At 48.1% G+C, this 18165-nt stretch overlaps 1 protein-coding gene across 1 annotated transcript in view; it reads right to left on the minus strand.

The window, feature by feature from the left end:
• LOC142578047 (uncharacterized) overlaps positions 1-18165 on the minus strand; it is a 92724-nt gene that overhangs the window by 27039 nt on the left and 47520 nt on the right. Inside the window, exon 4 of the mRNA XM_075687465.1 lies at positions 6851-6934. Within this exon, the coding sequence (XP_075543580.1) occupies positions 6851-6934 (84 nt within the window). The remainder of the gene's footprint in view (positions 1-6850; positions 6935-18165) is intronic.

The following is an 18165-nucleotide window of genomic DNA, read 5'->3' on the forward strand; positions in this document are numbered from 1 at the left end:
CTTCGTTGAGAACGACACACATGATTCCTGCAATTTGATAACAGCACCGTTCGCCTGCAAAAAGTCCATTCCAATAATTAAATCTCTTGAACATTCTCACAGGACAATAAAACTGGCGACGTATGTAAAGCCACGTATTCCGATTCTAGAAGTGCACCTGCCCACAAGGTTGATAAGGTGTCCTCCGGCGGTTCGAATTTGTGGTCCTCTCCAAGGAGTCGGCACTTTATTCAGTCTTCTGGCAAGTACTTTACTCATAACGGAATGGTCTGCGCCTGTGTCTACTAAAGCAGTAATTTCTCAGCCGTCTATAAACACACATAAATCTGAAGCAACGTCACTTTTTCCGCAACTGCTCTCGCGTCCGTCGGTCAGCGCTGGAGGCTCTGTTCTTGCGTCGACAGCGGCCTCACCTCCACAGGTCGCCGGTATTAGTTTTCCGGACGTGGGCTTCGGGGGCGTCGCCTTGGGGAGCTTGAAGTTGGACGCGGGCTTGGTGATCGATACCTCAGTGGCACTGTTGACCGAGGTTGATGTTGCTGTGAAGTCTACGGGCTTTGGCGCGTTGACAAATACTCCTGGATCTCGAAAGGGCGTTCACCGTTTCTTGGGCAAAGAGCGTTTACGAAAACCCCCGAAGTCCCGCTCCGCGATATTCCCACATCCTGTAGAGATGACCAGCTTCGCCGCAGTGGTAGCACAGTGGGATTCTATCAGGAGTGCGCCATATATCATCCTTCCGGAATCTCGTCTCCGGCGGAGACGGCAAGAACCGAGGTCCGGGTACATGCACATTTGCCGCGACGAAAGCACGTCCTGGAGATCCTCGGAGATCCTCGGAGATCCTCGGAGTCCTGGAGATCCCTGGAGTACCTCGGCGTACGATACCGTCGGCCGAACAGGTGACGACGCTTGCGGCTATGCTGGCAGGTGCTGTTCGCGGACTGCTTGTCTCACTTCTTCGCGAACCACTTCTGCTAACGAAGAGACAGCTGTGGGGCCGTTGTTAAGCTGTTGCCTCTGGAGCTCTTCTCGAACCACAGATCTAATGAGTTCTCGTAAGACCTCGACGCTGTTCCCGAACATTGCCGACATCGTATCCATAGAGGGGACGTACATATCGCGGTTGTAGAGTCTCGCACGCTGTTGAAGAGTCCTTTCCATAGTTGTCGCCTCGGAGCGGAATTCGGCGACGGCGCGTGGAGGGCTGCGAACAAAACCGGCAAAGACCTCCTGCTTCACACCGCGCATCAGGTGTCGAAGCTTCTTGTCCTCGCTCATGCTCAGATCGGCCCGGCGGAACAAGGGGGACATATCTTCGATATACATTGCCACGCTTTCGTGGTTTCGTTGGCTTCTTGCTTGCAAAGCAACTTCAGCTTTTTCCTGGGGATCTGTGCTCGGATACGTGGCCAACAACTCCCATCGGAAATCATCCCACGACCGGAGGACAGCTTCATGGTTTTCAAACCACGTTCGCGCACAGTCTTGCAACGCGAAGTAAACGTTGCGGAGCTTCCGGTTTTCGTCCCATCCATTGTAGTCAGCGACGCGCTCGAAGCCTTCCAACCAGTCCTCGGCGTCTTCGAAGGTATCGTCGTGAAAAGGCTCGGGCGTCCGCAGCTGACCGACGACGATGCGCGTTGAGGCTGTCTGGGATGTCATTTCAGGATTGTCTGCTGCTGCTATTATAGTTTGCTCCGGCAGAAGAGGAAACTCAGGTGGCTCACCACGTAGGCGACGGCTAGTGAGCTGGTGGACAGGCGTGATTTCGTTGGATCTGAGATGGCGTGGTTCCGGGCTGCTTTCTCTAACTCGAATTGGGCTGGAAACCATTACCCAGCTCCTCCACCAGAATTCTAACGAACAATTAAGGGAGTCCAGACACAACTATTTATTGTGGGCTAACTTGGGGCCTGGGGGTAAAAATTGGAGGACGCTTACGCTTCGCCTTCAAGAGTGGAACGCGACAGCGTTCCCGTCGACCCGCCAAGGGGTGTAAGACAATGGGCTACGGCGCAGCGACTACGCGCCCCGCATCGGACGCGGTGAGCGTCGAGCAACGCAGCGTTCGGCGCGACAACGAAATGTGCGTCTGAGCAAGCGACGCACGCCTGAGCCGTAGAAACAACTCGTTTCTAAGGCAACACCGCGTTCACTGGAGGCGCTTTTGTACCGCTTTGAAGCATCGAACTCGTGGCTCAGTGGTAACTTCTCCGTCTCACACTCCGGAGACCCTGGTTCGATTCCCACCCAGCCCATCTTAGAAGTTGCTTTTTATTTATGAAGTGGCTGCCGTGATTTATCGCTCACGGCCAACGCCGCGGACGCCGATACCGACGCCGACGACACCGGCTTTTCTGCGACACGAGCTCCTTAATGCTATTGCGTTAATAAAAAGGCCTGTCACGTTGTGAACAGGAGATCAAGAATGCCTTCTTCTCTCTCGAGCTTCGCTTCACCTCTTCTTCTTGTAGACGCTGACAACGGCCATCTACGATGCAAGTGCATGCGGCGAAAACACGTGCCATCATTTCGTCGTCTTTTCCTCCAACACGCCGTTGTCCTCTTGAGGGGGCGCATGTACCTGCGCGCGTTGTTTAAATATGTTTCTGCCTTGTATCAATATATATATATATATATATATATATATATACACATACATTGGTAGCGACTTTAGTCAAGGCAGGTTTATAAAAATAAGCCATTTATTAAGGGTCGAACTTGTGCATCGAGCTAGTGAAGATAACTCTATCATCTGCAGCAAAGGCAGATCAAGAACGTCATCTGGTACGAACCACTGTCCTCGAACGCTGGTTGCGGTCCCTGTTGATGAAACCACACACGTTCATTTCCCATTGGTAGGGTGGCACCTCGGTGGGAGGTCGTCCGCGCACCGGCTGGCAGGCTGGCGCACTCCGCGAGCCTTGATGGACGCTGGTGGTGTTTCGCTTTGTTGCAACGCTTGCGGCGTCCGAAGCGATCTGTGTGGTATTTGAACGCAGGCTACGTGGCACTATCTCGCTCCTAATGCGCTTTCGATCGTTGCGTAGGAAAAGAACGTAGAGTGTACGTATTGCAGATGAGATAATTTGCATAACAGACGTCTTGCTGGGTGCTCCTTCTATTTATATGTCCTACTAAAGTTTCATGGGCAATACATGTATGCGCTCCGTGGGGTTGCGTTGCCTTGAACGCTCGCGTCCAGCAGACTTCATATGTAAGGTCACTCAATCGGTGAACTACTCTATAGGGCCCAAAATATGGCCAAAAAAGATTTTCGGACATCGCGCGACGTCGTACTGGGGTCCATGTCCACATTTGGTCCCAAGGTTCATATATCGTTTCGCGATGTCGCTGATTGTAGTGCCATGCATCTATGCGTTTGCGACGACGTATTCGTTTTTTGGCCAACTGACGGGCTTCCTCAGATCTTTGCAGGAACTCATCTAAATCCGGAGGGTAATCACCGTCATTTATCGGCAGCACAGTATCGAGTGTTGTGGTAACTGCATGGCCGTGTACAAGCTTGGAATGGCTTGAGTCTGGTTGTCTCTTGTACGGCTGTGTTATAGGAAAGCGTGGCGCAGGGTAAAATTTCATCCGACATCTTATGCTCTACATCGGCATACCCAGAAATCATGTCCGCGGGAGTTCTATTCAGGCACTCAGTTTGACCATTGCTTGCACGATGATAGGCAGCAGTTTTACTATGGTCAGTATGAGTGATCCTCCTCAAGCATTGCATAAGTTGCGCTGTGAACGCTATTCCCCGATCAGTAATGACGACGATTGGAGGGCCATACCGGAGGACTATGTTTACGAAAAACTTGGCCAATTCAGCCGCCGTTCCTTGGAGCAGGTAGTCTGTTTAAGCCTATCTGGCTAAGCAATCTGTAGCCACCACAATCCACTTTTTCTAAAATGAAGATGTAGGGAAGGACCAATGAAGGTCCGTTACAACGTGTTGAAATGGTATTTTCGGTGGATCTATAGGGTGTAGAAGGACTGCCGGTTTCACAGACGGTGATTTTCACCTTTGACATTCGCGGCAAGTCTTCACATAATGTTACACTGAAGCTAACGGTTTGGGCCAATAATAATTTAAACTAATTCTGGCGTATTTTCAACCCACGCCCAAATGTCCTTATGTGGCTTCATCGTGGCATGCTTGTAAAATTTCTTGGCGCATAGTTCCAGGCACTACAAGCACACACTTTTTGCTGTTTGGTTTGAAGTCTCTCTTGTATAGGACATTTCCTCTGAGACAGGACGCTGACAGGCCTCTGGTAAAACTACGGGGTACCTGGATGTTGAATCCTTCGAGGTGTTTAATAACTATAGTAATTTTTCGTCGACACGTTGGTGTTCTGCATTTTAGTTGCTTCGACAATGCCTACGTCCGGAAAGTCGTCTGCCTCTTTTAGTGCTGCGTGATAGTCTTCCAGAGGGGTCTTTCAGGTTCGCGAGCCAGCAAAGCGAATGGTGATTGCTTACTGCTTTGAATGGTCTGCCATATATATATGGATGAAATTGACTTATGGCACAGATTATGGCGATAAATTCTTTTTCGGTTGCTGAATAGTTGGTCTCTGCTTTCGATAAGGTGTGGCTAGCGTAGGTTATGACCTTTTCGTCACCATTTTGCCACTGGATCAGGATGGCACAGAGACCCACATTACTGGGGTCCGTGTGTATGTGTCAGCTGTCTCGTCAAAATGAGCAAGAATTGGAGACATTTGCAGGCGTTTACTTAATTCATTAAACAAGCTCTGTTGCTGGCTTTGTCCTACGAAGGGTACATCATCTCTTGTAAGTTTTGTTAGAGGCTCCGCAATTTTTTTAAAAAAATTTCGACGAATTGTCTATAGTCAGCGCATAGACCCCAAAACAATCGCACTGACTTTTTGATTTAGCGACTTTAGTCAATACAGGTGTATAAAAATGAACTATATATTAAAGGACGAACTTGTTCTCAGGGCTAATGACTATCACTCTGTCGTCTGCGCAGCGAAGGAAGATCAAAAACGCCCTCTGCTGCGAACCTCTGGCCTCGAACGCCGCTTGCGGCCTCTCTTAATGAAAGCACACCCGGTAGCTTCCCATTGGTGAGGTAGCACCTCTGTGGGAGCTCGTCCGCACGCACGAAGGCTCGCAGGCTGACGCACTCCGCATGTCTTGATGGACGCAGGGGGTTCTTCGCTTTGTGGAAACGCTTGCGGTGTCCAAAGCGATCTGTGTTGTACCTGAATGCAGGTTATCTAGTAATATATGCGTATCTGTTTGTGCCTGTGCACCTATAGAATAATAATCTATCTATAGACTTCGTTAAAACCAACCAAGCATCAAATTATGATGAACGTAAAATCAAAATCTTGTGTTAACCCTTTAACTCGCGAGATAAGAAAGGCCTCACTTAGAATGCTTTTTATTGCTTTATTTCTTGTTGATATTGTTCACATACATATCAAGTGAAATATGAGAGGGTTTATCTGAAAACTAAATGAGATACAGCGGGTCTAAAATATTGTTGACAAGCTGATTGAGGAAAATGTATGATCGAAAACTTGCGTTTGGTGCTTACTTTGACAAGCTAAATCTGTGTTCTTGAGATACACATCAATGGAGAAAAAAATTGCTTTCTTAAACAAAGGGAAAAGATTTCGCATTAGCGATAATAACGCCACCCCATCCGCTAAGACGATACCGACGAGGCCTCCGAGTTTCGTCACCAAAGCGTCTCCTGCAGCTCACGGTCGACATTTTTGTGACTACTACTGTTGAGCAGGTACATTACGTGAGGGGAATTGACGGGCGCCGACTAATATTTGGTTTTGTATGTTTGCAGACACTTTAGTAAGGTCAACAATATAGTTGAGCTGCCGGTTAGAGGCTTAAGGAAAGGGAACTCACTCGGAAGGTGATTGACGGCGTGTTTGTGCACGCACGTTTTTGTTTCCTGATCAAAACTTCTGTTGATTCTTTTGTAAATCTGGCCTTTGCACTGCTTGAAGTATGATAGCTCACTAAATAAACGGGCACATCCGCCACTATTTACACGTTGTCCTAAATGTGAACAGCCTGCTGTGCCCCATTCTTTCTCCTAATTTTGCGCCTAGGTTTCAGATTAAAAGGTAAAAACATTACGTTTAAGTTGGAGCTTATGAGAAAAAAGAAAAATGGCAAACGGTCATCGGACAACACTTGTCAGCCGTCACTATTGCTGAGAACCAGTTCCAATTACATGATCCTTTAGTCATAGTGGCATCATGCTTTATAGTTGTTTGGTTACGTCGGAATGTAGGCTTCCTTGACGTGCAGTAAGGAATGCCTTAAATAAATTCGAATAACGGAGCTGAATTTTTGCCCCTTACCTTTTACGACTCATACGTATACTTTACTTTAACCATTATGGATTTCGCGTCCATTGTGGCGAAGTGACTTAGCAAGACAAGCACTGATGGCGCGGCACTTCTTAATTCTTCCGGATAATGCGTTTTTAGGCGCATCATATTGAAACATCAAATCAACCTTTTTTCGACACCGTCCTTTCTTTCCTCTCGTTCTTCCTTTTATTTCTCGCATTCTCTGTTAGTTTCGTTCAGTCGGCCCTTCGTGTCCTCCTGCATGCAGAATTTAATGTATATGACTACAAACGCAACAGCGTGAATTTCTGTTACCTGCCCTGGATAGGGCTATACCAGTTCGGGCTAAGCGCAATAAAAGAGCACAGGTAACTACAATGCCTGATTTCTGTCGAATGATCGGTCAAACTAGAGCACGTGGGAAAGCACAGAAATTTTGCAAAGTAGCTTTATAAAAAACCTCTTGAGCCGCCTGGCGTACATACCTGCGCCCACATCCATCACTCGGAAGAGAGAAGACTTGCCATATTCTAAATAGAGCAATCTGAAGTTTGCTCCAAACATGTCATCTGTTGAAAAATATGAGCAGTATAAATAGCATTGAAGGAATTTGTGGCTTCTAAGAATGCCTAAAATGTAGCCGTATTTCTCAGCGACCGATTTCAATTTTTCATACAATGTCAATTCGTCTTTGAGTCTGATGATGTCGAAAAGGCGTTATCACCGGGAAAATGCACCCGGTGTGATGAGTAATGAAAAGAAAACAAATATATCATTCAGAAGTAAAGACGAAAGTAAACGTTATGAAAACTCAGAGTATATTATGAGATAAAAGGTGATGTGCAAAACCAGCACTCGCGCTCATCTACTATCGCCGTTTTACCTAACACATATGGCGGACTTCATGCTTGAATCATAAATATTGGGTCAGCGTATGGACTATAGTGATAGAATCCCTTCCTAACATTTCCCAAGATTTGAAGATGCATGCCTCAGCTTTGAAGTGATACTTGCAGAAGCATGGTCCCCTTGGTTAGAGCAACTTCGATGTGCGGGAAGCCCACCTACAAATTTTCGCATTTCACTCCTTTGGTTAAACATTCTGACATCGGCCATTTGCAACCTTCCTAAAATTCAATTTCAACCACTGTCCCAGGCAGCACTACAGGGCGTCTACTTTCTGTAGCTTTTTTGCAAACAGCGCTTTTCTCAATAAAATAACCGCAATTCCAGAAGCTTAGTCATTTAGGCAAAGTTCATAGGCTACCAGAAGTGAAGGTACAAATTATTCCCTTCTAAGTAATTCCCGCCCAACCTGTGACCATAGCTGTCTGTGCTGTCGATGTACTGGGTCATAATTTTTAAATTTTACCCATTCTTTATTTAAAAGAAATCACCTGTGGTAGATAGCCTAATTCCTGTCCTTGAGCGTTATTATTCGAAGAGGCGGACATTGGTAGAACGAAAAATTTATACACATATTCTAGTAATTCACAAAAATTCTCTAAATAACTTTAGTTAGTTGCATTACATCACATATTCCCATTTACCTATTGTACCCGGTGAATTTTCAAGATATATTCACTTGAAATGAATTCCTATGAGATGACATCCGTTTTGAGATATTATTTCTCAAAGTGTGGAAGGAAATTACTATTTTTGCGCTTCAATAAATAAGAGAGCATTTTCTTACAGCATTAGGTGGAGCAACAGTGTTTGTTACGGCGAGTTTGATGGTGAATATCTACAAACTGGTGCCATTCTGGTAATTCATTCAGAGTCTGTGCGCCTTCAAACTTACCGGCAACAATTCGCGAATTTGCAAAAGTGTCGAATAGTGAATAATTTGGAAGGTCTCTAGTGATATTGTGTTAGTGGAATATGCGTTTCGATTTCTCGAGCAATCAATCTCCGCCTTCTCTAATAATCCAGCATATGGACCAGATCGATGTTATCTGCAACAGGCAACTTCTTTAAAAGTTACGTAAAACTTAAAAATGAGTATCGCGTATAATTGCACCGTATAGTGAACGCGAACTCGCTGACTAAGTTTTGCAGCCTGGCTTAACACGAGAGGAATGTCTAATCAGGTTCGCGAGATTTTGGAACGCTGGGAGAGACGTAGCCGCTATGTCAGCACTGCATCTAATTTTTGAGCTTTAAGCGTCTGCCCGTATGCTCGCATTCGTGACGCATATTTGTCGCAAATCTCGTGGCGTCGGCGAACGTGTTTTGACTGCAGTGTATCGCTAGCCAGAATAAGGTGTGTGTTTTATGGTAAAATTACGCGGCGTGAAAAAGGATAAACAGTTTCCACGCGACTTCAATGGGTACATCATCTTGTTAGTACTCGAACATGGCAGCCACAATGACACCAGTGGCCATATCATCAGGCGTGGATTGCTTTGATTTTTGAGATTTTTCTTAAAGACTTATCATTGATAAATTTTTCGCACTGCACCAGACGCGCCAGTCGTGCTCTTACGATTTTTTGCTGTAGTTGTTAACGGAGCCTTTCAAGGATGGCAGCCACGACGACATCAATGCAAAACGTCTATTTCTGTGGAACGAATAAAGAGAACTATTTGCCAAGCGCTGCTGTTGGCGGACATCGTTAGCAATGAAGTCAATGCAGGTACACCCGAGAAATTACTGAAGCAGTGGAGCCGTAGTTATGGGGTAGGAATGCACTTACTAAGCGCTTGCATAGAGATAAGCATCTGTAGGCGACAGAGAGCATGACAAAAGGTACAAATTGCTCAAGTATTTTGACATAAGAGGAACCAACACGTGTAAAGTAACAAAACTTTCCTTTCACGTCCTTCCTACTTTTGCGGCTTCTTCGTGTCATGCAGAAAATCAAGAACTGCGGAAGTTGATATTGCCACGTAGTAGTGACGGTAACGAAAGCAGCAAAACACTGAATGACGAAGCTAGCGTTTTATTGTGTGAACTGTGTACTCCAAAACGGGCTACACTAAGAGAAAAACGATAACGGCAAAAACAGCGGGCGATTGTCGAAAATCTGATCAGCGAGCAAAGCGCGTCGGCTTTTACATTTTAGTCATCAAAGGTTCCAAATTAATCGCTGGTGCCGGCGTGTCTTCCAGAAATCACTACACAACTCGCGTCGTGCATACATGCAATAAGATTACACAAGGTTTGATAACAACAGACTGTGGATAGCACCATCGATAACATTCGAGAAACTTCAGGCACATGCAGGTGCGTCCTGCTGCGCTAAGCGAAAACATTTCTTAGACAACGAAAACGCGGTCACCCGATAAACAAGTACACGTGTCAATGTATTTTAGAAGGCTATAGACGTTTAAAAAGGTGATGGACGGTCAGAAACACAACACTGGCACTGGCTCGAAAGTAAAATTTTATTGTGAAATAGCGTCGTGTGTATATAGAAGACCTGTGCGTATATGCAAGGCGATGGGAAAAGAACAAACGAAGGATATGTTGGCTACAAATCACCCATCGTCCGTTTCGGCGCGGTTTCTTGTGTCCCAACAATTCGTGGTGTCTTTTCTTATTTTCCTGCTCCTGATATGAAAGCTAGTTTTCGTGGACTGAGAAACTTTCGCAGCGGCTGCTTGTAGGCTGATTAACATTCAGCTATCAAGAGCAAAAGAACACAATGGTGTGGCATGGGCTGTCGTTGCTGTATGCGGCTACGAGTAAGCGAGCTGTGCTGTTTACACCACACCCAACCAGCGCCAGTCCTTTCGGGTCGCATACGCAAGTGAGCGGCCACATTGACGCCGGCAACTGATCTTTTCCTAAGTGTACCAGCATTGTTACCACTAAAAATGGCTACGAAGATTCTCAACTAAAACACCTTACGACAGGGCAAAAATGTAGAAGCGGGAACGGAAAAAAAGGAAAGGGGAATTTAACAAATTCCATGTGAAACAAGGTCAGCATTCTCGTTTGTTCGCTTTCGTAGACGAATTCATTCTAGAAAAAATTCGCGCGGAACGCCGTTGACGTTCCCCGCAACATTATTTTATCCCAAAATTATTGTATTGTGTTGCCAGCATTATAGGATGACTATTATTACTAGGATATAGTTGCTTTGCGAAACGTTTGATGTTTGTGTACGTCGTGGCAAATAAGCCGCCATAATATCAAAGCCAGAGTTCTGGAACGCTATCAATTGTGAGACGATTTATATCACTCGTTTTCTTGTTCTGGCCCATGTGTGTACGTCATGCTGTCATCAGGCATATCCGGGAGATGGCGATGCTTCCCTTTTAATGCTTACCTAATGGTTAGGAAAGTGGGCATATAAAGAACAAATATGTCTCTCTCATTAAAAAGAATTGTGCAATCGAACACGCGTTATATTTTCTGCAATGACGATATTTAGGTGTGATTTCTTTTATCACGATATACTTTCGTAAATAAAATAGCCGGCAACCTGGATAGCTATAGGAGTAGGTAATATTGCAGTGCTTGGAAGGAGCTTTGAAGTTTACACTAGTCAGACGATCAAATTTGTTAATACATAGAGCGAGTACACTTCGCTTCACTGAGTGCCCTTTGGGGTATAGTGGCACTGGACGGCAAAACGAAGTATGATTGGGGATTGATGACATTGACGACCTGCGAAGCAACAGGGGCTGATTTGAGTGTCGGCATTTTGAGTTTTAGAAATGGTTACCGTTTTATTAGGAGAAGCTGCTTATGTACAAGGGCCTCCGCCATCAAAAAGAAAAATACTGTGAACCCATTAACAAACCTATCTGTTTTGAGCAGATACAACCAGGAAACATATCCTCGTTTCACCAAGACAATGTCGCGGAATCCGTCGAAAATCAATGTTTTAAGCATTCTTATTTGTCCTGTCTTTTTCTTTTTTGCTTCACGGATGCTACAAGAACGCTCACAGCTTTTGAAATCGAAAGCGAAAACGGTCTCTTAGGATTAGTTCTGACTCTGTCGCGAGCCTTTATTTTTTTATTGACGCATTGCTACCGAGCCTACACTCTTCAACACAGCGAAGCATACAATACCATACCGGTGGGACGCGCTTCACATCGGCTTCGCAGTTTTTCGATGACTGTGCCGGATTATCACCTTGTGCTACAAAAAATCTTGCACCAAGTGTTCCGTGTAGTCATCAGGACCACGAGGATACCTGCCTTTAAGGTAGAGGACCATTTTTTGGGACTTTAAGGACGATTGTGTGCCCACCCAAGGCGAGTCGTCGCTAAGCCTAGGCTTGCTCCGCCGACCGCTTGGCCTAGCCGCCGCGGCCGACAGGCGGTCGCTGCTAGAACGCACATTATTCCGAACTCTACCTGCATCATGGCCACTCCCATGAGTATTGAAACAGAGGGGGAGGATATTCACCCTGAAGGAGTAACCAGAACCCTGGGCTGGCGCATCGCCGGTGAACGCAAGTCCCGACCACGTCAGCGAGACCTAGGTCTACCCAATGCACTTCAATCAAAACCCTCCGGTGCCGGTCGTAGACCCGAGCACGCCAAAGATACGTTAATCAAGAGAGCGCGCATGCCTGCACTGGCCCGAGACGATACCAAGATCGTGGTGAGACCACGCGGGGGTCTGATTATCTGCAAGGTCGGCCATATGGGAGTTGGCCGGGCCATTTACGCTGCGGCGGGAGTCACCAAAGAAGAATGGACCCGGGACGTGATATGCCCAAATTACCAGCAAAACATCGTTGTCATCAGTACTTCAAAGAGAGAAAATGCTAACCGGTATGTAGGAGTCACCAAGATTGTCGTCCAAGGAAATGAGCACGAGGTCAGCGCCTATCGAATCGCCCCCCCATGGCATGACCAAAGGAGTCATACGAGGCGTCCCCCTCAGAGACACGGTTCAAGAAATCAGCGAGAACATCGTCAACGAATATAATCCCACTGCTGTAGAGGCCAACCGCATCTCTAACATGACGTCTGTGGTGATCGCCTTCAATGGACTCAAAGTGCCGAATTCCGTTCGTTACGGGGGCCTGCTCGCCAAATGCTCGTTATACAGAAAACAGATAGATATCTGCTATCAGTGCGGTCGCCTGGGCCACCGCATGGATGTTTGCCCTGATCCAACAGACCGGATCTGCCGGGGATGTGGTGCTCGAAATCCCGATGAACAGCACAAGTATACCCCCAAGTGTGACCTTTGTGGAGGAGAACATTTGACCGCAGACAAGGTGTACAGAGCTCGCTTCAAGATCCTGTACGTGGTACGGAAACGCCGGTGGGAGCGGAAAGATACCAACTACACGCCTGCAGAAACCTCCAAACCGCCACGTCGGGAGGGAGCAGCTATGTCAGGGTACCGGAATCACTCTCTTTCCCGTGAAGGCCGGAGAGGGCGGAGCAGCAGCTGCGCCTCAAAGCCGGGCTTGAGAGCGTCGTCGCCGGGTGACGTGGCCGGCAGCAGCTGCAGCGAGCGCCGCCGGGAGTCGCGCTCAAGGTCGAAGACCCGAAGCCAGACACCATCGAGGAACGCCGCTAAACAGGTGGGCCGGGCAGTTAGATCTCCCATCGCTCTTAGCAGCAAAGATTTCTCTCCCCTTCCCCAGACTCCCAAGAAAGATTGTGAGGAATGCATGCAACTCAAAGCGCTTGTAGTTAAGCAAAATGAGCAAATCAGCGCGCTTCTTGCGCGCATGGAGGCATTAGAAAAATCGAAAAGCAGCGAGGATGTCACAAAACGCAAAATTGCCAAGAGGGACCCTGAACCGGAGCCCCCGGTAACAGCAATGGAGGCAGAGAAAATTGAATCGAGTCCATCTGAGGAACCGGCGTGGGCCAAGCCCATTGAAGCCCTCACCGAGATGGTCACACAGCTTGCCAGCCAAATTGACTTGATAACGTCCAAGATGGCCAAGTTCACGCGCTAGAAGCTAATGTCAACCAGCTCATACTAACCACTCAAAAAGCTAAAACGGGAGCCCCGTATGGGAAACCGTGCATGGCGAGTAGTCTCACGACAACCAACCTGAGCCAAGATGGCGGCCAGGCGTAAAAATAGGAAGGAAGATACAACGATCTTAGCCCAATGGAACTGCCGAGGAATTAAGGACAAAATAGGCGAATTACAGCAATACATAGATAATCCGGAACACAAACCGGATATCCTTGCAATTCAAGAAATGAACTCGCGACCAAAACACGCGGGGTACGTCACATACACCGATCCCAGTGAGAAAAGCACAGCCAGACTAGTCCGAAGCAACATAGCTGCAACGCAGCACATTACCACCCAGAGAGGGTGTGAACACGTTCTCTTGGAAATTCACAGCAGAGGCATAGGAAGCAAAGACAACATCTTTATACTCAACGCATGCTGTCGGCCCTCCAAGAAGAACCTCGACATAGAGGGCACATTACTCGACAGCAAGAGAGAGGCGGGCAGCCGACCCCTATTGATATTAGGAGATTTCAATGCGCCTCACACAATATGGGGTTACAAATTTTGCTCCAAGAGAAGCAGGGTGCTGGCGAACCTCATGGATCAGCACACATTAGCCCTACTCAACGAACCAGACACTCCCACCCGCATGGGCACAAGTACGACCCGGGACACCACTCCAGACCTTACCCTGCTGAGTGGAACCTTGGACGTGTCGTGGCAGAACACAGGCGCGAACCTGGGGTCGGACAAAGATTTCCTCAATATTACGATCAGGGGGCCCGCGTTCAAGGCCCGAATGGGAACAACAAAGATAACTGACTGGGACAAACTTCGAAAAAGGCAAGCAGCCGATGAAGACGAGGACACGAACAGCACCAATTCGTATGGGGAATGGGCCAAGGAACAACTCGAGCTGGTAGAAAAATACACCCAGAGAATTGCGACCACACTGCAGACACCCTGTGTGGACGCAAAGCTTGCCAACCTTTGGGAAGCACGACACAGCCTCACCAGACGCGCGGAAGAAACAAGGACACAACAAGAAACTTCGCAAACGCATCCATGATCTCAACAAGCAAGCAGCGGAATACGCGTCCAAGCTGTGCAGAGAGAAATGGCTGAGCGTGTGTGATGGACTGCGGGGCACCCTTTCTACCAGGAAGACGTGGTGCCTCCTTCGTCACCTGATCGATCCGCTCGGCAGCAAGAGCGCCACTAATCGAAGCCTCACGCGCACCCTCAACAACTATACTGAGGGTGCCGACAAACTCATCAACGACCTGAAGGCCAAGTACCTGAAAACGGAGAAGGGTGATATCGCACCTCCCGACTACGCAGGACCTACCAATGAAGCGTTAGACAAGCCATTCACTGGCACCGAGTTGATCTCGGCAATCTCCGAGAGCAACAGGGGCAGCGCGTCGGGACCCGATACCATTACCTACAAGTTACTTAACAACCTCGAGCACAAGGCCCGCAGACAGGTGCTCGAGTATATGAACCGGGTCTGGGAGTCTGGCAATCTTCCACACGAATGGAAAGAGGCAGAAGTGCGCTTCATACCCAAGCCTGGGAAGACACCTCACATCGACAACATGCGACCGATATCCCTCACGTCCTGCGTGGGGAAGGTCATGGAACGTATGGTACTTAAGAGGTTGCAGCGACATCTTGATGCCACCGATCAGATGCCAGAGACAATGTATGGTTTTAGGCAACACCTGGGCACCCAGGATGTTCTCGTACAACTCAACGAACTGGTGATTAAGCGAGCAACGAAGCAGGCGCCGCGAGCGATACTAGCGCTAGACCTCACAGGTGCCTTTGATAACGTCACACATGAAAGTGTCCTCCGCAACCTGCGCAACGCGGGTTGTGGAGTGAAAACTTACAACTACATCCGAGACTTTCTTCGTAACCGAACGGCAAGGATCAGAATAGGAGAGGAGACATCCCAACCGATCTCCCTGGCGGATCGAGGAACGCCGCAAGGTTCGGTCCTTTCCCCCTCCTATTTAACATGGCTCTCCTGCCGTTGCCCAAGCTTCTCGAATCAGTAGATTGTCTGGGCCATGCATTATATGCCGACGACATCACACTCTGGACTGCGAGGGCAGGGTCGGATGGCTGGATGGAAAACACGCTCCAAAAGTGGCTGACACGATCAACAGCTATGTGAAGATATGTGGCCTTTGCTGTTCGCCTCAAAAATCGGAGCTGACCATTGTCAGACCACGTGCATCAAGGACACAAGCAGAAGACATAGAAATCACTTTGGAAGGGAACCGGATACTCCCGGTACTTCAACTCAGGATCCTGGGCCTCCTGATCCAGGCAGACGGCAAGGCAACAGCCATGATTAGAAAAATGAAGCTCACATCAGACCAAATCTTGAACATGATCAGACGAGTGGCCAACAGGCGGAGGGGTCTGAAGGAATCGGACACCTTGCGCCTCGTTGAGGCCTTTGTTATCTCACGAATCGTCTACGCAGCGCCGTACCTGCAGCTCCTCAAGAAGGACGTCTTACAACTTGACGCAATAATCAGGAAAGCCACGAAGCAGGCCCTGGGTATTCCCATAAATTCATCCACGACAAAATTACTTCAAATGGAAGTCCACAACACACTAGCCGAGCTCGTAGAATCCCACCTATCCAATCAAAGGGTACGCCTTAGCCAGACCAAGGCGGGCAGAAGCGTCCTCCGCAAGCTAAGATGGCAAGAATGGCACTACACCCGTTACGACCAATTACCCGAAAAGTTGAGTGAGAAGTTGGAATGCAAAACACTACCACGCAACATAAACCCCACAAGGCATGCCGGACGACGCGACGCCCGGGCAAGAGCCATCTCCAGGGCCCTGGAGGAAGACGACACTGTTTTATATACAGACGCCTCTCTATCGAAACGCTCCACGAGGGCAACAGTCGTGGTCAACGAGCTAGAAAAGCTGGTCACCTGAGCATCAATCTACACTCCATCTTCGGAGGAAGCAGAAGAAGCAGCGATAGCTCTCGCACTCCTGCAGCCAAACGTCCCCAAGATCGTCACGGACTCACAAGCTGCATACAAGAACTACAGATCTGGCTGGGTGTCCCTTGTGGCACTAAAAATTCTTGGTAAAGCTACGCCTACTAAACAAGCAATCGAATTAGTTTGGGTCCCGTCTCACTCCTTAGTTGAGGGCAATGAATATGCTCATCAACAGGCCCGAGCGCTAAACTCCCGGGCCAACGAGAAGGAGGCAAGGGGATGGCAACCCATCACAAATTACAGAGATATAGTCAAATATTACAGGGACGGCAGGAAGACATTCCCGTACCCCCACCACTCTTTGACCAGAGCCGAACAAACAATATACAGGCAAATCCAGGCAGGATCCTTTCCCCACCCCTGCCTCCAGTACAAAATATACCCAGAGAGATATAAGAACACATGTCCTCACTGCAATGCATTAGGCACCCTTCGGCACGTCATAGGAGAGTGCAAGTTTTCAATAGACCACCCCCACCTATACCCACAACTAACCCCCCTACTATCCCCACCCTTTACGAGCGATGCGAGATCATGCTGTCCAGCCCCGCCCTGGAAGACCAGCTCCGACTGATCCACAGGGGCCAGGCGGCCCTGGAAGCATATGGAGCCCGCGAAGAGGGAGCCACTCCATCAGACGCTTAACGCGTTTCATTTCATAATGGACCAGTAAAGTTGTTTCTCTCTCTCTCTCTCTTCCTCGAAAACTCTTCCTAGAAAGTTACTCCACAGAAAGTTTCACTAAACCTTTGCGTCTGACAGCCTGCGGGTGATAGTAACGGCAAAGTGCACTTGCTCGAAGTGTCACTAAATATACCCCGGCTGACAGGGGTATTGGTGTTTAAGGTCGACGATGTTCTTAGCACGTTCTACGTGCTTGATCGCTGACAATCCTCACCCCTCGTTTGCGACGCGGCAACTCACGCTGTTTTCGTGCGTCGGCTCACTTTTAAACATATTGTTACGAATGGGACGTGTTTCTTTACAAGATGATAGATGGTTAGCTTAGAGCAAGGCTCAGGATGGTCAAGCAAGGGCAACAGGCATCTGCCAGCTCCTCGCGCACACTTAAACTTTCTTTTCCTTCGGCTGTGTCGTGTAGCGTGACAGCTCCTCCGGGAGCAGACGAAGCTCTCTGAGCGAGTTATGTAGCCCGATGACGTACAGTTTGAGTCAGGCGACGTGCACTACTTGCGTTATACGTGACCGCCGGTTGTGGAAAATCACGATTCCGAAGATATATGTCACGTCGCTCAAGCGTTTAGGTGTGACGTATGTGCCGGTGTATCGTGACATGCATCTTGTGTACAGCCCCTTTTTCCATACAAGTGTCCAAAGCCAAACAATGTTCCCAAGAGCAAATGCATATGTCCAGCGTCATAACGAGCGTCGGCACGATCTTGAGAGGCGAGAGCGCAGAGGCGGGCGAATCGACGGGGTTCTTCGGCACGACATAAAATCTGGCCTAAGGAAGAGTCATTACGCGGAGACCAGGAGAGGATAGCGTCGATAAAGCTTTTGGGGATTGCGAGCACACAGAAGAAAGAATGGCGCATAACCTGTGACTTCACGCTTGACAGTATCTTAAACATACGTAACAACAGGTAAACTATAATCCGAATTTTCGTTATTTCTCGAGACATACCTGGCAAAGCATATTAGTCAGCGTACGATTCGTGAGCTCAGTGATGCCGTTTGTTTCCGGTTGTAAAGAGTCTAGTGCCAGTAAGCACCTCTACAAAGACGTAGTAGTTTTTCCACAATGTCACCCGCCGTGGTTGCTCAGTGGCTATGTTGTTGAGCTGCTAAGCGCGAGGTCGCGGGATCGAATCCCTGCCACGGTGGCCGCATTTAGATGGGGATGAAAT

This window comes from Dermacentor variabilis, chromosome 4, assembly GCF_050947875.1.
Source record: "Dermacentor variabilis isolate Ectoservices chromosome 4, ASM5094787v1, whole genome shotgun sequence".
Classification (NCBI taxonomy): Eukaryota; Metazoa; Arthropoda; class Arachnida; order Ixodida; family Ixodidae; genus Dermacentor; species Dermacentor variabilis.